At 34.6% G+C, this 22,420-nt stretch overlaps 1 protein-coding gene across 1 annotated transcript in view; it reads left to right on the top strand.

Annotated features, from left to right (window-relative positions):
- Nucleotides 1-22,420, top strand: part of LOC110105817 (1,4-alpha-glucan-branching enzyme 1, chloroplastic/amyloplastic) — a 32,513-nt gene that overhangs the window by 7,607 nt on the left and 2,486 nt on the right. Inside the window, exons 7-16 of the mRNA XM_028694111.1 lie at nucleotides 2,864-2,983; nucleotides 9,203-9,337; nucleotides 9,445-9,564; nucleotides 9,841-9,979; nucleotides 10,277-10,300; nucleotides 15,191-15,294; nucleotides 15,340-15,411; nucleotides 18,424-18,568; nucleotides 19,278-19,425; nucleotides 19,517-19,617. Of these exons, the coding sequence (XP_028549944.1) occupies nucleotides 2,864-2,983; nucleotides 9,203-9,337; nucleotides 9,445-9,564; nucleotides 9,841-9,979; nucleotides 10,277-10,300; nucleotides 15,191-15,294; nucleotides 15,340-15,411; nucleotides 18,424-18,568; nucleotides 19,278-19,425; nucleotides 19,517-19,617 (1,108 nt within the window). The remainder of the gene's footprint in view (nucleotides 1-2,863; nucleotides 2,984-9,202; nucleotides 9,338-9,444; nucleotides 9,565-9,840; nucleotides 9,980-10,276; nucleotides 10,301-15,190; nucleotides 15,295-15,339; nucleotides 15,412-18,423; nucleotides 18,569-19,277; nucleotides 19,426-19,516; nucleotides 19,618-22,420) is intronic.

The following is a 22,420-nucleotide window of genomic DNA, read 5'->3' as shown; positions in this document are numbered from 1 at the left end:
AGTTATTATTAATACCATAGGAATATAACTTAAACAATAATTATAATGTAAACTCATTACTATTATAATTCTTTGCTTTTAATAGTAATTTTAATTATAACTTAAACATTAAATATAACAATATAATTTGTTGAAAAATTGGATATTACATTGATATAACCCTCGTGCTACTTTCAGTGAAAGCAGTAAAACCCAACCTCTTGAACTTGTGGGCTTCTTTCAACGAAAGCACTAAGACCCTGCCTCTTAAACCTACGGGTTACTTTCAATGAAAGCATTAAGACCCAACCTCTGAAACTATGGGTTACTTTTAATGAAAGCAGTAAGACCCAACCTCTTAAACATACAGGCTACTTTCATTGAAAGCAGTAAAACCCAACCTCTTAAACCTACAAGCTATTTTAAGTGAAAGCAGTAAGATCCTACCTCTTAAACTTGTGGGCTACGTTCAATGAAAGTAGTAAGACCCAACCTAAACCTAAAACTATAGGCTACTTCCAAGAGAAGCCGTAAGACCTAATGTAGTGGCTACTTTCAATGAAAGTCATAAGCCCTGACTCAAACCCAAACATTTAGGCTACTTATAATATAGAAGCCGTAAGACATACCCAAACGTTCAAGCCACTTTCAAGTGAAGTCGTAAGACCTACCTAAATTTACGGGCAACTTCTAAGTGAAGTCGTAAGCCCCAACCCAAACCAAAACATCATAGCAATTAAACCTACATCTATTCACTTTAGTTTACTCGGGATTCCTGAGAGGAGGCAACCCTTGGGTGCTAATCAGATTCATTGGACACTATGATCAATAATTATTATTATTGGTAGACTGAAATCTACGATATTCCAGGGACGACGGAACCATGAGATCTTGATCGGATCTACCTACATCCCCCACAACCAAGATTAAAACACTTGCACTGTTGCATATCTAAATATTAATTCATCCTTAATCGAGAGTTATCTTCTATGCGATAGGAGGGTTAATTAACTATGAGGTCTTGCATTCATAGGAAGTAAGGACCTGGATCTATATAAACCCTGATACCATTATCAGTAAAAAATTGGTTAACAACAAACTACCTTAAGGAGAATGAAATCTTATGGCTGCAAAGCAGAATTCATGCCCGTGCGCCATTGTCTCTTAGCAAACATTAGGACTCTCTATTGTGCGTCCCCACACAATAACAGTGTGATGTTGACGGTTTATGAAAAGAAACTAGAAGCAATGCATCAAGAAAGATGCTATAGTTTGATTATTATTAAGGGCTATTTGGTTGGTTGAAAAAGGAATGTAGTATAAAAGTTGCATTGTATTTGAAATACTGTAGAGTTGTTTGGATGAATTTAAAGTACATGAAAGTGATTATTTATTTAATTATTTATGGCTTGAAGTAAAATGAATGCAATCTAAAGTCCAAAGATGATGGCGGTGATGGGTGCTGATCGGTTGCAACAAGTGATGGCGCTCGGCGATGGTGGGTGTTAGTGGCAGGTGACAGAGGATGGTGGTGCCTAGTGTTGGCAAGTGGTGGCGGCGGCATACGAAGAGTGGTGGTGGCATACCGTGGATGGCCGGCAATGACAAGGTAGCTTGTTGCAATGAAAAAGGAATTCAACCAAAACTAGTAGAGTTTATTATTCATAAAAAATGAACTTAAGAGTGAAAATGAATTCATTGAATTTCACAATGCATTCATTTTTCATCCAACTGAATACCAATATTTTCAAAACTCCTACATTTGGAATATTTTAGATCCACTTTACTTCAAACCAAATATCCCCTAAGAATACTATTGGCCGAGCTAGGAGCTGATATAAATCCCAACAAATTTGTGTCTCTAATTTGGGTAGATGCAACCATATAAATATCGAAATCAACCAGATAATAAAAGCTATGGTTTAATCCATTGAACAACCATTTGGAGATGGATGCAAAGCAAATTTAGGGGATTTCCATTAAAGTTTATTAATCATTTGCTAACTCGAGTGTTCTAATATTACTTTGTTCTTGAGGTACCAATTAGATTTATTGCCTATTCCTCAATATTCTCACTCAAAAAAGGAAAAGGCTTCATAACTTCACAGTTTAATGTCCTGCCTAAACTGGTTCTATTGTGTGGCTTAATGTGTCACTGGTGTTGCATATGCTACACAGTGCCAGCTATTGACACTTGGCAGAGCTTGAAAGAATATTGCACATGCTTTGCATGTATTTGGATATTTTATATGGGTTTGGTTAAACATGACTAAAATCTAGTGTTGTACCTGCATGTCTCAAAATTGTATGATGAGGTTTATTCCAATCACAATTACAAAATTTTCATGTTTAACTGTTGCAAAGATGAGGATGCTCAGGTGGATGAGTGGCTTTACACTTAACGACAAAATGCAAAACTAGTATATATGTGAAAAGGTTGGAGTAGCTCCACTGACAGATAAGATTAAAGAGAGTCATCTTAGATGGTTTGGTCACATAAAACGTTGACCTTTCAATGAACCAGTTAGGAGAGGAGATGTTTTAGATTTGACCTATATTAAGAAAGGTAGAGAGGTGGACCTAAATGGACTTATTTAGAAAGTATTATAAATGACTTTTTTTGTATTATATCTGAATGAGAATTTGACTCTTAGTATGATACAATAGAGATAAAAGATTCATGTAGCCAACACCGTGTAGACTTGATGTTGTTGTTTTTGTTGGTTTGCAAGATTGGTTTCCTTAGATGGATATATTTGCCTAATGATTTGTGTCTGTTTGTAAATCATTGAGTTTCTACCAAGCCCTTCTTGCAGTTTTCTCATGCATTTTTTCTCTAACTCCATTTTTATATAATTTTGAATGTTTGATACTTGTGCTGTAGGTATCACGTAACCAATTTTTTCGCACCTAGTAGTCGCTTTGGAACTCCTGATGATCTCAAATCACTTATTGATAGAGCACATGAGCTTGGTTTACTTGTTCTCATGGATATTGTGCACAGGTGAATAAAATTTCACAAATGTTCAATGCGATCATTTATGGATTTCTAATTGTAATTGCTCCTATCTTTTGTTTCTTATCTTTTCCATTGACAGAAGGGTCATCCGTGCATTGCTATAGCTATATGTGCACCTTTTTTAAAATATATTTTCATTTATACTTTGCATGACATGAGTTGTCTTGGAGATTTGGCAACGGGTGGATACCCGTACAATGCTGATAGCTCATAATATTGGCAAATTAAGTCCGGATCCTATCCATGGAAGCAAAATGAAAATGCTTAGTGGAAATTCTGTTGGATATTGCTTTTGTCTGCTCTTGATGACCTCAAGATAATTTGGTCGGTGGCTGTGAGAATTTTTGGTGGCTGGATTGTGAAGGTTGTTGAAGCTAAATATTTGTTTCTTTAGTTAAGAAAGATGAAGTCACTGCAGATCATCTTCATGTTTACACTTTAAACCGAAGGTGTCTTTAACTAAACAAAATAAATAACTGGGCTTTAAGAGAACTTGCTCTGGCTGTATTATCCTGTATGGTATTCCAATTTTTTGAAATTCTTCTTTCTGTAATGTTAGGGAAAGTTTTGAGATCCATGCTTCAATGTCTTTGCAATGCTTCAGAGTGATAACATAGCATGATTTCTATGAAATTTGAAACATTCAATAAATAACTGACGCGTCTTTCTGTGTGTTCCCTTTTAAGCATAAGTAGCTTTTATCTGAGAAGCTGAAATTTTTTTTAGTATTAAGTTCTTTCTTTCCAGCATAATTCTTTTCATATCTAAAAGAAATTGTGGCCCTCATACTTCTCTTTCTCATTTTCCCCTTTTTGGTTTTCTGGCTCATCATGTTTTCAGCCATTTTCATCTCGCTTTTCATATTCTTTTTATTTGCTGATTTTTTCTTTTTTTAGCTTTTGTAATTTAAGTTATTTACCCATATATATATATGCCTTCCCTTGGGATAATCTATTGGTTTGGCGGCATTTATGAAACGCTCTATCAGGTCAATACCTTTGGTCCAATCATTAACTCTTGAACCATTAAAGATTTGTTTTCTGTTGATGCTATTTAATTTACTAGTTTGAGTTTCCATCATCAAATCTAGCGATAATATTGTAATAAAAAAATATGCCTTTGAGTTGTCTTGATTAATTATAAAACTTTTCATTTTAATTGAAAATAGGCATGAACATTGAAGTCAAAGTCTCATAAGCTCACATTCTTTACATTCCTGTTGAACAGAAAAAGAACAATCGACGAACAAACCTCTTTTCTTTATCTAATTTCCAACTCTAAAAATTAGGTTGCACGATTTATTCTCCTTATATGATTTCTAATTCCATCAAATTCCGCTTCCAATTTCAACTTCATTGGAACAATCGCAGTGATTTCCTCTTCCTCCTATCCTTCGACCTCCATCAAATAGAATTGAAAAGGTCATATGACTAGCCGCTCCCTCACATTCTCTATACTCGTTTGAACCAACCCAAACTTTTTCTATCGTCCTCTTCAATCAACACTATTGAACAACCCTTCATCCGTGTTGAATAGAAACAGAACAAACATTTCTTCTTCCTCTTTGAGTCCATCAAATAGATTGCCACTGCACAGTTCTTCTTCCTTCATCTTTGTCGAATAGGGGATGAAAAAGAACCATACACAATTTTGTCTTCTTTCTTTGGTTTCACATGAACACATCTTCTCTATTTCCTCGGATCGAAGCCACCAAACCGTGCCTTAGAATGCTAACCCTTTTTCTTTTTTTATTTTATGTTGATCAAAGCCGCAGGAGGAGGAATGCCCTTCCGCACAAGCCCGCAAGCCTTTGTCCTACTGAATTGATTGCACTTGACTTGCCTCACCTTCACTCGTTGCTTGAATACAAAAGGCTGTTTGGTTAATCCAATTTGATTAGCTTTTACATTGTCAGTTTTCTTTGTCATTCTCTACTCCTTTTTGATCGAAGAAGTTTTGTTCAATGATGTGTAAGTATTGTGCTCTACTTATCACACCATATGTGTGCCCTATTGCTTACTAGTGATAATAATTCCTTATTAATTTTTGAATTAAATTGTTATAGATTCTTTTAATTATTTTGATCTGTATGATGGTTGTTAAATAGTACAATATTATGTAGTATTTTTTTTATGATGCAGTGCTTCAAGTAATTGAAGCACACGCCATGTCTGTGCTTTAAATTTCAAAGTGAAACATGCTTTTTGCATCATATTGCATTTTATATTGAGCATTGTACATGAACTTTTTTTTTTCAGATAAAGCTTATGAATTTATGCTTTATAAAAGATTGAGTTTCAGGTCAACATATGGAACATGTTTCTTCTTTTACATGAAACAAATACAAATACCAAATATGCTCTATTCAAAAAAAGGGAAAAAAAAGTCAAAACAATGTCAGCGAAAATGAAGAGTGCAATTTTGAAAATTTCATATGTAAAATATCTTGTATTAGTTTATCTAAGGTTTGTAGATATGAAAGTTTATGAGTTAGATAACTTTATAGCATTTTCATTAAAATATGCTCAATACATATCTGTCAACCCCCCCTCTCCCGCACTAGCTCGCATGAACACCTCTTCTAAATCAGCAAACCTTGCCTTAGCAAGAGAACTCCTTTTCTTTTTTATTATCAAAGCCACAGGAGGAGGCATGCCCTTCTGCACAAGCCCACTCGCCTCACCTTCACTCGTTGCTCGAATACAGAAGACTGTTCAATTAAACCGATTTGGTTAGCCCTTTCATTGTCAGCTTTCTATGTCACTCTTCATTCCTTTTTGATCGAATAAGGTTTGTTGAATGATGTCTAAATATTGTGCTCTATTTGTCACATCAAATGAGTGCCCTATTGCTTACTAGTGATAATAATTCCTAATTAATATTTGAATTAAAATATTATAGATTCTTTTCATTATTTTTATCTGTATGATGGCTGTTAAATAGTACAATATTATGTAGCATTTTTTATGAGCAGTGCTTCAAGTAAATGAAGATGTGCTACATTTCAAAGTGAAATATGCTTTTTGCATCATATTGCGCTTTGTACATGAACTTTTTTTTAGCAAATAAAGCTTATGAATGCATGTTTTATAAAAATAAATGATTGAGTTTCAGGTCAACATCTGGAACATATTTCTTCTTTTACATTAAACAACCACGGTAAAAATCTAACCAAACAGCACGTCGTCCACATCACCCACTTTGTGGTGAAACAATTGTTCTTTGATTCGTATAAAACAATGGAGAAATGAATGAAGAGGGGTTACGCTTACTTACAATCAATTTTTAGTTGGAGTTCCCATTCCCTTTTGGGCCCTCGTCAATCTTCTGTGATTCCTGCACAACAGTCGCACCTTCCATCAGCTTCAATCTCGAGGCACGAATAAGACCCAAGCTCGCATGAGCATTGTCGCGCCTCTGCTTCGTCCTGCGAGGTCACTCCGTCGATCTCCTGCACGAACTCGTGTTCCTGCTTCCGCCTACCCATGCACGTGTTGACCTCTCCAATCCTTCGGCTTACCACTTTCGATCCCTCGCCCATATTCCATAACCCAGCCGAACCTCCACCTTTTCTGTCTGTTCTATTCTGCGCAAGGAAGCCGCACGATCCACGATTGACGGCCCAAACCGATCGGATCTCCCTCCCCCTATTCCTCACGCAAGATCCGCACGAACTGCCTGCCTGATTTGGTTGCCCGCTCGATCCACCTCCTATGAAGTAAAATCTTGAAATAGTAAGTGAGAAGGGATTATTTCTATGTAATAAAAATTATTATTATTGTTAATAATAATAATAATAACTATTAGCAAGTAGGCATCGCAATAGCCAATCGAGGGGAGGGGGGAGGGGAGAAGATGTATACCGGGGTCGATCCTTCCCCCGAAGCCCTCAATCGTCGATTTTGATCCGATCGAGCGTACCTAAAAGGACAATTGCAAGGAGGGGGCGTTGAAAGGTTTCCAAAATTTTGAGAAATGTCGAGTTACTAAATTCCTTTCAATTGGAGGACCATAAGACCTATATTGGGGTTGATTCATCCTTCGAAGCCCCCGGCCGTCGAATCCTATATGGCTGAGCGGGTTTGAAAGGGGCTTCCCATCCCTGGGATGGGATGCCAGGAGGTTGTTGAAATTATGCCGAGAGGCTGTCGAACTTGCAATTCGAGAGCTTCAATTTAAAAATTTGAAGTATTAATTTTAAAATTTTAATTAAACTAAATTTTAAACTAATAATAACAAAATTAATCCATTGTAATTCAACTATAATTTAAATTTAATTATATATTTAAACTTCATAATTTAAAACTTTAAAATTAAACTAACCTAATTAAAATCTAATTAACAATTAATTTAAAACTTAATTTTAATTTACTAATAATAAAATTAAAATCATAACTCTATATTAAAAACTAAATATTAAATTAAATTTAAAATTAAGTAAACCAATAAAGAACAAAAAACAATAAAAGAACAAAAAACAAGGGGAGAGCCATCTTTGTGAAAATTATGCATTTTTTACAAAACAATAAAAAACTAAAACATTCAATGTTTTCTTGCTATACAAACCTATGCACAACCAACCAAACTATCCACCAAATTTACTAAAACTAAAACACAGTAAACTCAACACAAGAAAACTTCCTAACCAAATCTAAGGCTCTCCAAGCTCCATGCTCCTAGCAAGCTCTAGCTTAAGTAACCCTAAAAGTTGCAAACCTCCAGTTCCTCAACTGCTACTACAAACACCACAAAACAAGGAAAACAAAAGTAGCCATAGGTGGATTAAACAAAACTAGTACTTAAAAAAGAAAAAACTATTACTGAAAAAAGAAAAAACTAGCTACTGAAAGAGGACCAGTTACTAAAACAAAACTAGACAAGAAGGACTATACTGCGATCAAATACACTCTAAAGGCAAAAATATATAAGTGTTAAGCACTAGAAACCACAGTTGTTGACATAAAATACACTATTAGTTGTAGACAAGGCACTAGCGCTTAGCGTTGGTGTGAAGGCAGTGAAGCATGTAAAACTAAGTATCTGCTTCTAAAGCTCTGTAAGCTAAATCCCCGCTTACCTAAGTCCATCCCGCAACTTCTAATAGAGGTCATAAGTCCGAATTTAGTTTATGCGTTAGTGGAAATCTCTAGTTAAAAGTATTCTAACCCTAAATCCTACATAAGGGCTGCTTGGCTTATATGGCTAGGTTGTAAGACTCACTTTCATGCTACTTCTAAATACATAAGCTGTAAGACCTACCAAAATAACCAAGCATTTTCCAAGGGAAGTTGTAAGACCTGCTATTTGGGAAACTTATACAAGAAGTAATAAACATTCAACCAAACAATCAGGCAACTCATAATAGAGCCGCAAGATCTGTCCAAAAGTGAAACCTCGGGTTACTTCCAAGGGAAGCCATATGACCCACCATACGGACTACTTCCAAAAGAAGTCATAAGACCCACCATACGGACTACCTGGGATGACAGAATCATGGGATCTTGATCAGTTTTACCTTCATTTTTTCCTCAACTGAGACTAAAACACATTATATTATTCATCCTTAATCGAGAGTTCTCTTTTACGTAGTAAGAGGGGTAATTAATTATGAGAGCTTGCCCTCATAGGAAGTAAGGACTTAGATCTAAATAAACTCTAATACTATCCTCAGGGAAAATATGATTAACTACAATATGCCTTAAGGAGAATAGAATCCTATTACTGCAAAACGGGGTTTATGTTGACGCACCATTTTCCCTGAGTGAAACACAAATACAAATGCCAAATGTGTTCTGTTTATAAAAAAAAGGAAAAAAAAAGGTCAAAACAATGACAACAAAAATAAAGATTTAGATTTTGAAAATTTCCTATGTAAGATATCTTGTAATAGTTCATCTAAAGCTTGTAGATACTAAAGTTTGTGAGTTGGATAACTTTATAGCATTTTCATATAAATAGGTTCACTGCATATTTGTATCCTCCCAGCCCGCATGAAACCATTTTTTTTGTAGTAGGTGTCGTTTAATTTGAAGAATGCATTAGTCCCCTTAAAATTCAACACCAAGTCAACATATAAGAAACAAGAAAAATCATGTTTTAGTATTGTGCTTTTCTTATGTTTATATTTTGAATTTTTGGACGGGTAAAGCATTATTCTAATTTGAATTTAAATGATATTAACTCATTCAACTTTCATTGATCCAGTCATGCATCAAATAATACCTTGGATGGTTTAAATCACTTTGATGGGACAGACACTCACTATTTTCATGCTGGCTCACGTGGTTATCATTGGATGTGGGATTCTCGTCTTTTCAACTACGGGAAATGGGAGGTATGGTATATTCCCATGAACTTCATTTTGATGGCTATGCGTTTCAGCCATGTGCTTTTCTTTTCTCTTTTTAAACGCTTTGAGATTTCATGGATTCTGTCTTTTCTTCTAGGTGCTTAGGTTTTTACTCTCAAATGCAAGATGGTATCGGCTGTGGAGGAGTACAACATTTGATGGCTTTTAGATTTGACTGGTGTGACATCAATGATGTATACTCATCGTGGCTTAGCAGGTTAGAAAACTATCCTGTACGATAACAGTGTACTCAAAATTTGGCATACCTGATTGCCGGACTAAGTCGTTGATCATGTTAAACTGCAGAGCATTTAATTTTCATATGACATTTTGTATGCCTATATAGGAGTAGTGCTTTCTTTGTGTGTGTAGCCTAATTGGTTTGCTTATATTGTCTATATATACATATAGAGATTACTTGAAGGCAGATTTTTTAGAAGAATAAGAAAATAAAGGCTTTTGTCTGTTTATTTTGAAATTCTTGTATCCTAAGATTTCGATCTTGGGTGGTGGGTTCTTTCTCCAAGAGGAGTTATTGGAGACTTGCTCCAGCTGACGCTCACTGGATCGTCGACGTGGATTCGTCGGCCCCCTCCGGTCCGGTGTCAATACCTTCCCTTTTGGTCGTTCAAGTGCTGACATGATCATACAGATATCTTAGAATGTAGTCTTCTCCAATGGTTTCTGAGTTTCCTACCTTTATAATGGTCCTCCAGTTAGCCTCACTCTTCAGGATAAAAAATGAGTTTTTTTTCCTTGCAAACAAGAGTCCGTTAAACATATAAAAAAAGGACTATCCATTTAATAGATATGCGTTTCTTTGCCGTTTGTTTCATGAATTGCCTGGATCTTCTACAAGCACCTTATTGATGTCTGCCAGTGTTGGATTCTATGTCTTCAATATCTATTTTTTTTGTACTTTATTTCAGGTTAGCATTTTACTGGGAACTACAGTGAGTATTTTGGTTTGGCGGCTGATGCAGATGCTAGATAGTTTTATTTGATGCTTGTGAATGATGTTATTCATGGACTAGACCCTGAGGCTGTTAGCATTGTGAAGATGTGAGTGCAATTTTGTTTTCATTTTTATGTTTAGACACCTGATACGTGGCAAGGATCCTTGATGGCATTGCTTTCAGTTTATTTCTGATTTCTATGGTAAGCTTTTGAATGTATTATGGGTGTATGGTAAAGATGCTCTTGTTTCATCAATGCTGTTTGGTGGTTGTTGAGCATTGAGCACAGGAATTCCTATTTTTTACCTCATGCGCTGTTTGTGACATCTTCCTCCTTGCTGATGGATTGCATGTTTATTTTTTATTTTCTGCTATAAATATTTCGGTTTGAATAGCTAACAACAACAACAATAATAAATCTTTATTATTGTATCTTTTTTCTCCATTGTGTTCTATTAAGAGTCAAATTTTCATTTAAATCAATAAAAAAATCATTTTTAATACTTTCTGAACAAGCCTTTAGAGGTCTACCTCCACCTTTCTTAGCATAGGTCAGATCTATTAATCTACTCTCATAACAAGGTCATTAGAAGGCCAATATTTTATGTGACCAAACCATCTAAGGCGAGCCAGTCTAATCTTATTTTCCATTAGAGCTACTATGACCTTTTCTTGTATATACTTGTTTCGCATTCTGTCTCCGAAGTGTAAAGCCACTCATTTACCTAAGCATCATATCTGTAACACTTAATTATTTACAGCATCTGTATCGGATACTGCACGTGTTGAACACGCCAAGGACGTGTTTGATTAAAAATATTAAAAAAAATTGGACAGCATGTCCAACACATATCTTAAATATTTTATGAAAATTTTGTTAAATATAATTTCTTGTACTTCAAATTTTTTATTAAAAAGTAAATTAAATTTCTTATTTTCTCTCTGCAACCCTAAATCAATTGTTCGTACTCAATATCCTATTCTTTGAACATTACCATTTTCATTTTTCTCTAGCGGGTTATGGCTTGGGTCACAATTACGCATGATGCCATCTCTCCAGCTCCATCACGAAATCAATATTTTCAAACCATCTCAACATTGAAGTTTGATAATATCTTGAAATTAATGCTCAACACCAATAATTTCTACACCCATAATCACACCCCCGCCCATCTTGACATCTAATCTAGCCTGATACATTCCTTCACTTCAACCATCCAACTTAAATTCTACTAATAATATCACTATCTATTTCACCATTATTTAAAGTCACTTTATATATCTTTAATGACTCAAATATAAGCTTTATTAACTTTTTATTTTCCTAGAACTCTCCAAATCACTTTTCTTGGAACTTTATCATATGCTTTCTCTAAATAAATTAATATCATATGTTGATCCTCCTTTCTCTCTCCATATTTCTCCATCAAAATTCTCAATAAATGTATACTTCCATAGTAGATCTACCCAGCATACTAATCACATGCAGTTGAACAAGCTATTGTATTTATGTATTTTTATTATTTTATAATTAAAAATCAGCTTTTTCTTAAACACTCTTTGTTGAGCTATAATCAATGCATGAGCTTCTAATATATAGAATTCGATACTTTGATTAATTAATTGGTCCTTTTATGTTTGTGTTTGGTAATTGCACCGCAGCATTTCCATCTTTTTGTTAATTTGTTCTACTAATGACTGACCTTTGCTAAATAATTTTGCCATTGTCGAATTAGTATAGACATCTTTAGGTATTATGGACTAACCTTAACGGCACATATTATTTTAAATCCTCGGCTCTACACACCTCTATGCATCTGATGCTATTTTATTTCTCAATATTACTGGCATTTAATGAAAATTTTTGGCTCATAGCTATGGTGGAATTTAGATCTGAATGCTTAGTGTCTTTAGTGCTCCATGGCAATTTCTTATACATTTGAAGCAAGTGTGTTTAAATAATATGCTGTATTTCTTGCTAATAGATTGCTTGTTTATCATTTACACCTGCATATTTCTTATTTATTATCTCCATGAAGTGCTGATGCTCTTTTTTGTTGTAGACATGTTAACTGTCGAACGGCCCCACTCGCAACTGCCCAATGCCCATGTTGGTAAAATTGAAAGCGCAGGTCACCCTATCTACACGTTCACGAAGTAACTACCACTTTTCTTGTAAAAACAGCAAGAAAACGAAATGGAGGGCTTACACTTAGTTTCAATCAAAATCCCGGCTGCTCTCAATTCCTCTCGACTCTTGAATTCGAACCTTGCTCTTTATTGAGGCATTCACGCTAGACCGCGCCTTCGGCTTCCTCACGCGAACAACAATAGGCCGTTCAGCCCCATTCGTTTGCTCCTGTTGGCCTCTCTCACGCGAACAAATCGTAGTACCCACACCACACGTCCGCCTCCTTCCACACGCAAATAGCCCTTTTACACCTGAGAACTCGAAGCAAAGCCTTCAGCCTGCCTCCGATCTCGCCTTCAAGGAATTGCCCGCCTCCCTCATGATCTTCCTATTTCTTGATTTAAGCAGCGAGTGAGTGAATAAGGAAGAGAGGGATTATATATATATATATATATATATATATATATATATACTCTTCTGGGAGGGGATGTTGGGAGGCTGCCGAAATTGTCCCAAAAAGCTATCAAATTTGCCTCAAGAGCTTGCCGAACTTCTAGGAATTGTTGGAGAATAATTCATTAATTTTGTTAATAAACTAATTAACTTTAAATTGATTTAATTTTGAAGTTAAAACTCTCATTTAAATTAATTTATTTTAATTAATTATAAATAAAATTAAAATTTATATAATTAATCAATTTTAAATGAAATTTAATTAATTGAATAATGTAAAAATCAGATTGAACAATTAATTTAAAATTTAATAATTAATTAAATTGAAATAAAAATTATAATTAACTTAACCATTTAATTTAAATTAAATCTTTTAATTGATTAATCAATTTAAACTAATCAAATTATTGGATAATAAATTTAAAACTTAATTTAAATAATTAAGTAATTTTAAACTCATTTTTAATATTTAAAATATTAATTAATGAGCTAAGAAGTTATTTTAAAATAAATTTTAAATCATTTAATTAATTAAATTAAAATTAAATTTTACTTATGTTAAGAAAGGTAGAGGTAGACCTAAAAAGTCTTGGTTAGAAAATATCAGAAATGACCTTTATTTATTAGATATAAATGAGAATTTGGCTCTTAACAGGATACAATAGAGAAAAATAATTCATGTAGCCGATTCCACGTAGTGGGATAAGTGCTTGATGTTGTTGTTGTTGTATTTAGTTAATTAACAATCTAATTAATTAATGCAACTAAGTTAAAAAAAATAAAAGAAATGCATTAAAGAACAATGTTCACACTATCAACCTAAAAGAACTTACACCAACTAAATTCCAAAACTCCTATAGCTAAAGAAAATAGAAAAACTTAAAGAAAAGCTCCAAAATCTTAACCTAAACCCCTCCAGCTCTTGGTAAGCTATAGCTCCTAGTAAACTCTGCAGTTGTAAGCTTCAGCTCGTGCAACTGCTAGTCACAAATACTTGCAAATAAGTAGATGAAAGTCAGTGCAGGGTAAACAAAACTAATACTGGAAATAACATAGTAGGTACTAAAATAAACATATACTAAAACAAACAGGTATTGAACAAACAAGTAAAGCTACTACTACAAGTAAAACTAGTGCAAAAGAAAATTAGAATTGTGGGCAAAATAAAGTGTTGAACTAGCAACGGTACTAAAGCAAAAAAGACAAGTTATTGAAGTAGGAAAGCTACGAGCACGACTACAAGCAAAACCACGGTAAACTACTGAAAGCTAGGGGAAAAAACCTCTGGTGTCTGACGGTAGGGTGTGTAACTCCTCAAAAGCTAGCCTAATAGACAACTACTAGCTAAAGTAGGATAAACCCCAGTTAAATTAATGCACACAACCTCCCAAGGGGAGTTATGAACCCTCTGAAGGGGAGCAACAAATCCTCCAAAGTGGAGTAATCAACGTCTCAAACTAACGGGCCACCTTGCTTATAGGTCTAGGTTGTAAGATCCACCCACAGGCTACTTTCAAGGGAAGCCATAAGACCTAACTTTCAATGAAAGCAGTAAAACCCAACTTCTCAAACATACGGGCTACTTCTAAATGAAGTCGTAAGACCCGCTATACGAGCTACTTCTAAGGGAAGCAGTAAGACCCTCTATACAAGCTACTTTCAATAAAAGCCATAAGACCCGACCTTAAACCCAAACATACGGGCTTTTTCCAAGAGAGTATGTCAGACCTGCTACATGGGTTACTTTCAATAAACGTAGTAGAAGTACTTTGATCATTCGTGTGCATAATTAGATTATATCTCAAGTAAATGACTTCTTGTAAGGTTGTTATCTCTCTATTTAATTTACTTATGGATATTAAAACCGTTGTTATTTCATGATGTGAAAGGCTTTGAGAGATTAAAGCAGAGATATAAATTATCAAATGCTTTGTGTTTCCATAAGAACATGTTTGGTGTAGCAAAACTGAGAATACTAATATATGAGGAAATGGCTATGAAAAATGAACTTTGAGTGTTACAGACTTGCAGAAAAAGAGAGTCAATGAAACACCTCGCTTGGTTACACGGCATCAACAGTGATTAAATAAATTATGATTTTAGTGAATGCTACTTTTAATTTGAACTTGTGGCAAGGAAGGACTTATTGAGAAGCAAAATCAAGATGCATAGGATACAAACAAAGAGTAATTTTTTTTTTCTCGCTCTTTATGGCTGACAAAAGAAAGCTATCATTTTCTATAAGTTAGAATCCTTAATGGAGGAAGAATCATATTTGATGAGATACCCACCTATTTTTCTAGGTCAGTGGAATGCCAACATTCTGCATCCCTGTTGAAGATGGTGGCATTGGTTTTGATTACCGTCTTCAAATGGCAGTTCCTGACAAATGGATCGAAATTCTCAAGTAAGTCAATTTTTTATTGTCTTGTAAAATTGTTTTTCATGGCAGTTTTCTGGATGTTTCCTTTTTAACTTGTATGGTTACTTGTATTGGTGAGATAAGAGTTGTAGTAAGGCTGCTGTAAGTCACAATTCAATCCTTGTACAGAATCAGATTATGCCTTGAAGTAACCTGGATAACTCTTAATAGGATCAGAATCTCATGGGGTTAACCATCTAAATTGCCATTTCCTTGAAGTTATGCTCCAAGGCCACTAAAAGATAATTTAGTCCAGTTCTCCATTGCTTAAATTAGACAAAAACATCAGGTTATTTGCAGATACATAGTTTTTCACCAAAAAGAAAGACTAGATGAAAGACTTCATGATGTGATTTTTTCTCCGTATGATTTCTTCGAATAGTTCAACATCAAGCCTTTATCCCACTACGTGGGGTCGGCTACATGAATCCTTTTTCTCCATTGTGTCCTATTAAAAGCCAAATTCTCGTTAAAATCTAATAAAGAGAGGTAATTCCTAATATTTTCTAACCAAGTCTTTTTTAGGTCTACCACTACCTTTCTTAACATAAGTCAAATCTAATACCTCTACTCTCCTAATTGGGTCATCGGAAGGCCGCCATTTTATGTGACCAAACCATCTAAGGCGACTCTCTCTAATCTTATCTTCTACTGGAGCTACTCCAACCTTTTCACGTATATGCTCATTACGTATCCTATCTCTAAGTGTAAAGCCACTCATCCACCTGAGCATCCTCATCTCTGCCACGCTTAACTTAGTATTATGCTTCTCTTTTAATGGCCAACATTCGGCACCATAAAGCATTGCAGGCCTCACTACCATCTTATAGAATTTTCCCTTAAGTCTGAGGGGTACATTTCTATCACATAACAAGCCCGATGCATTCCTCAACTTCAACCATCCAACTTGAATTCTACTGATAATATCCCCATCTATTTCACCATCACTCTGAACAATAGATCCAAGATATCTAAAACGTGTACTCTTATTAATGAATTGATCGTCCAAAGTCACAATCCCCTCTCTAGGCCTATTACTACTAAAATTACACTCCATATATTCCGTTTTAGATCTACTCAAGCGAAAACCTTTAGACTCTAAGGTTGACCTCCATAATTCAAGTATACCTTCAACTCCCTCTATAGTCTTATCAACAAGAAGAAAATCATCACCAAAAAACATACACCAAGGTACATCCTCTTGCAAATGTCTAGTGAGAACATCCATGATTAAATCAAAAAGATATGGGCTTAAGGCTGATCCATGATGTAACCCAACTGAAATAGGGAAATACTTGGTCAATCCACCTTGTATTTGAACACAATTAATATCTCCTGCATACATATCTTTAATGATTTGAATATAAGCATTATTGACTCCTTTCTTTTTAAGAACTCTCCATAGCACTTCTCTTGGAACTTTATCATATGTTTTTTTCTAAATCAATAAATATCATACTACATAAACATATAATTAAATGTTTTTTTTTTTGCAACTTTAGTGAACGATCAATATTTCTTGTGGAACACTATATGTGTGGAGCACTATATGTATTCTATTTGCATTTTTTTGTCTTTTATAAACATTTACTATTGCTCATTGTGTAATAGTTTTAGTTATGCTTTTGTACCAAATTATCCATAATAATTGATATTCCTAGGCCTGATGCCTGTGAATTTACTACTTTTAGCAACTATACTGCTATAAATTTAAACTAATTAATTCAATTTTTAAAATTTAATTTTCTTATTTTATTGTTACTCCTTGCTTTCTATTATGCAAGATAGTACTATCTTAATCAATCTATAATAATTTTTAAATTTTTAGCTCTTGAGCCAAGCGTGAAATTTTTTACTGGTTTCATGAATAAGATAAGGTCCTACCTATGATGCACAGACATGGACATGGCGACACAGACACGACACGACACGGACATGTCAATTATTGAAAATATAGGACACGGGCACAGGTTGAACGTGGTATTATAATTTTTTTTATTTTAAAAATAATGTATAAAAATTGAATAAGTATAATTTTAAAAATAATTTAGAAATAATAAGTCATTTAACTATAATTTATGCTTAAAATGATTAATATTAGGATGTCAAGAGTCGGGCGTCGATGTCAATTATCAGCCATCGAGAGAGGAGATGACAATGCTGTCGAGACTCGGGATTGATGTTATGCAGTAAATATTGGTCCTCAATGTTAAGAGGGTGTTTATCGTCGATGTTGAGAGAGTGTTGGTCGTCGATGTTGAGAAGGCATTGGACAAAGATGAGATGTCAAGTTGTGGGTGTAGAAATTACTAGCATCGAGTATCAATATAAAGACGGCGTCAGACGTTGATATGGAGATCATTTTGAAATGTTGATGTTATAACGACGCTAGACGTCGATGTTGAGATGATATCGGGCATTGTTGTGAAATCAAAGTTGTAACCCGCCAAAGAGATGAAAATGAGAGTATTCGGTGAATTGGGTATCAAGTGTGGACGATTGATTTGATATTCTGGATAAGAAATAAGAAACTTAATTTTTATATTTTAAATAAGTAAAACTTTTAAATACAAGAAATTATATTTAAAAAAATTCATAAAATATTTAGGATAAGCGTGTCGGACACGGGTGTCCAATTTGTATTTAATATTTTTATAACTGGACACATTTTTGGAGTGTCCGACACGTGTTGGACGCATGTCGTGTTGGATACGTGTCGGATACGTGTCGGACACTGCATGCCTCTTTGAGGAGAAGTGTCGGTGCATCATAGGGTCCTACTAATAGTTTCTCCTAAATGAAGCTTTAACTGATTGTTTTTCATATTTTTTATGTGTTCTTTGTATAAGCTCACAGGATACAAAATAGCCTATATGAGTTTTATTATAAGATCATTTAAACCTATTTTGCACTAAATATGCAAGGAAATTTGAGACAATGTTCTTACAAATCTTTACAGACTTTTGCAAATTAGAAGCCTTGCCTGTCAATTGATTTCAGCATCCAAATGATCCTTATTTCTGGCTTGTTTGATAATTTATGTTAAACATGTTATTGCTTTTCACTACCTGTTGCTTAAGGCGCTCAACCCAACATGTCTAATTTGCTTTGCAGATTACAAGATGAGGAGTGGAGGATGGGAGATATTGTGCACACGCTTACAAATAGGAGATGGTTAGAGAAATGTATTGCGTATGCTGAAAGCCATGATCAAGCTCTTGTTGGTGACAAGACAATTGCATTCTGGTTGATGGATAAGGTAACTAACTGATAGGAAGTACTTGAGTTCGCAAGTAACCCTAAGGGCAATACTTGAGTTCGCAAGCAAACCTAACAAGAATTGGCAAAAGCAGCGAGAAATAGGGCTGATTTCAAAGAAAAATCAGCAAAAACCATACAGAAAATTTAGTAGATTGGAGAAGAAACACAAGGGAAATACTTTGATTCAATCCACGAACAAGAAATACAAAACAAGATACAAATTTATTCAATTCAAGAGGAAGAAATACTTTCCAAATCTCTAGCAAAGCCTAGAGCCCACATAAAACAAACCCTAGATCTCAAAATTCAGCAAATCTCAAGATACCCAAACCCCAACCTCCAAAAGACTAATTAAAGCCAAAGGAAGCTTACAAAATTGCTGAAAAGTCCCTAATTCAAAATTTTCCTCCTAAACATTATTTAATTAAGTAATGGGCCCCACTAGGGCTTCCGCCCCCTCTTGGTTCCACCCAAAGCCTTGGGCCGGCAGCTATAACAATGAACCAGTCCCTGTTGGACCGGTTCAACCGGCCCCTCCTGGGCCGGCAGCATAACAATAACATAGGACTAGCATGGTGTATATTTTTTTTTTCGATTTTTTTGTTCTCATTTTAACTTTATATGCTGCTTTGATACTGTTGTTTTTCCTCGTAATGCGAAGCTAAGTATTCTTATCTGTTAAACTGGCCTTGTTCTTAAATCTTCAGGATATGTACGACTTTATGGCTCTGGATAGACCATCTACACCTCGTATAGATCGGGGAATTGCTTTACACAAAATGATAAGGCTAATAACTATGGGATTAGGTGGAGAAGGATATCTCAATTTTATGGGAAATGAGTTTGGTCATCCAGGTATGGCTTTTTTGTGCCTGATGTTGAAATCAAAGATCAAGATGGGTCAAAGTTCAGACAAATTAAAAGCACTCCAATTTATGTTTGACAGAATGGATAGATTTTCCAAGAGGAGATCAACATCTACCTAACGGGAAAGTAGTTCCTGGGAATAACTATAGCTACGACAAATGCCGGCGTAGATTTGACTTGGTAAATAAAAAATTTATATCTGAACTTTTCCTTTGTTGTTTTTCTCTTTGTAGTTCGATGCAGACTTGAACTAATATACGAAATATGTGCCTTTGAAAGTATTGCAAACTCTCAGTGCCCCTTAGTAATTTATCTGCCCAAATTGTCTGGAAACTCTTATTGGTAGATAGGCGGCTGGTAAATTTCTAGCTAAAGACTCCAAAAAATTTTGATCTGATTTCGCACTTTGGGTTTGCTAATTTTTATTAGAAACGTTATCCTAGTTATTTGAAGATCTTATTTTTCTTATTGTTTGAAGCTTTTGCTTTAAAATATTCTCTTTTTTTTTTTTAAATTGAACCTCTGACCTACACTTTAAAAGTCGAAGGCAACATCACAAAACCAACTAAGTGGTGCTTTTATGGCCTTTTTTTTCTCTTAGGCTTTGTTTGTGGCCGCTTTTTATTGCTTCTTAAAGCACTTTCTAGTTTAAAAATTATTTTTTTTTTATATTTGAAAGCTGTTTTAAGGTGTAAGAAAGTCATCTCAAACGACGCCTTAAACTTTTATGTATTTCTGTCATATCATTGCAATAGTAACCCTGTTTGTCCATATAGACTTGACTGCATTTTGTCATTGTTGGGTGGGCGAAAATTTTAACCACCTAGATAAGTTTAAAGCGAGCACAATTTTGAGATCAAGGATGCAGCAAGCATTAAAACGTATGATGGCTGGATAAGACAGTACAGTCATATATTGCATTGATGTACGCTCATATGTTAAACATATACATGTGCACACCATAACATGAACTAACTCACATATTTACATTGACATGCAGTATAAAATCTTATGCATATACAAATGAGTCCATTCATGCCAGATTCACTTGTATACGTAATGTGTTTACAAAGATATATTAAAAAAAAATTGTAATTATCTTCTAGGAATTAAAGATTAGCCATTGAAATACTTCAGAGGACAGGTGTAACGCCCCACGATACCCCTTATCAATAACATAGTGCGTTATAGAACTGAACATAACATTCTTTCTCTAAATTTTGTATTTCTCATCATATACATACTTATATAAAAAAATTCATTGACAAATACATTTATTGAATATGTGGAAGCATCTAATAATCTCAATTACATCACACAAATACTTACAAAGCTACTAATAAAAAAAAATGTATCATCACATTAAAGAGCTAACTGTTGGGGAGAAGATGAGGAGTAAACATCACAATGATGAAACAAGCAAGAAAGTAAAAGTAGCGGAAAAATAAAGGACACCAGGATTTAAGGTGAAAAAACCGAAAATATGAAAAAAAAAAAAAACCACGGAGCCACACCACACAAAAAAATCCACTATGAAAATTAGGAAAAATAAATACTAATCTCTCTTCTCTCTCACTCTCTCCTTGCTTCTCTTCTCACATACACTGTTCTCACTCTTTCCCTAAATAAAAATACAAGAGAAAGCCAAGTTAAATAACTCCAATGGACGCAACTCTTCAGAAAACGAGAAAGAATTACCGTTTAGTCCATCTCGTAGTGTTGTTGCGCCAGTTTGGGGCACAACGGCGTCCAGTCTCTGTTTGACAATGCTGCAGCGCTCAAACACTCAACGCTGTAGCACTCAGTTTTTGTCTTGACCACTGCGGCACCATATTTATGCCGCTGCGGTGCCCTTTTCTCTGTCATTCTATGTTGGAGCACTCGAGAACACAATGTTGAGGCGCTCGGGTACACAACGCCGGGGCGTTGTATGGAAAAAATGTATTTGAGAAGAGAAGCAGGGGTAAACCCCTAGCGCCCCCCAGTGAGCACGACAGAACTTGAGGTTCGAGGCAACTAAACAACCAGATTGAGCAACACATCAGATTCTACACATAACACTTACATACTTCAAAAGAAGACATCACAGACACTGCTAAACAGTAAACCTAAATATTTCATAACTTCTCTAATCAGTCTCAACTTTTTTCTTGTCATTTTCTGTAACAATAGCCAGTATAAAAATTGGTGAGCTATGAGGCTCATAAAGTTATGTAAAATAAATAAGAATTTCAATGCAAGATCATAATGACTAATATAATTGAATCAACTCAAAAACATTTGTGAAACAACTTAAAAAAAAATCATATTAAGGATCATCCTTTAATTCATTTGAAGTCTGTGCATCATATTAATATTAGTGTTCTAAGGATTTGGCTATTCTTCTTTACATAATAAACTTTCATAAGAATGTTCAATGGAGCCCAGGTAAATATAACATTATCACCGTTGAATTACATAGATGTCTCTTTTATCTCTTTAGGAGATCCTTTTGCCCCACCTACTATGTAGGTATCATATCTAGGGTCCCTTTTGCCGCACCTGTAATACATTTATCATATCATTTTATAGCCAACCTTTACTAATTTTGATATTTAGTATACTTCAAATATTTGTAATTTATACTTGCTTTGTTTTATTGCATACTTTCATAACAATCTATCTGTTATACCATTAGTATAAAGAGAATTTTTATTCGATATGTAAAGAATTGAACTCATTTCCAAAACCTTACCAACTAAGAAAGTGTTAAACAATCGTATTACTTCTTTTAATACTGAATCATTCAAATTTGCATGTGGTTGCTCATACATGAATACTTAGTTGTGAACATGCATTAATAAAATCATTCCATTTAATAACTATTTCCCTAAAAATAACATAATATACTTTTTAATTGAAACTTACAATACTTACCTCCTTGATAAGTTGTCTCTTAAAATCCTCGACCTCGTACTCTTCTTCTTTTGTAAGTTACCTACAA

This window comes from Dendrobium catenatum, unplaced genomic scaffold, assembly GCF_001605985.2.
Source record: "Dendrobium catenatum unplaced genomic scaffold, ASM160598v2 fragScaff_scaffold_390, whole genome shotgun sequence".
In the NCBI taxonomy this organism is placed as follows: Eukaryota; Viridiplantae; Streptophyta; class Magnoliopsida; order Asparagales; family Orchidaceae; genus Dendrobium; species Dendrobium catenatum.
Note: the sequence above shows the minus strand (reverse complement) of the source record. Positions and strands in the feature narration are given on the sequence as shown.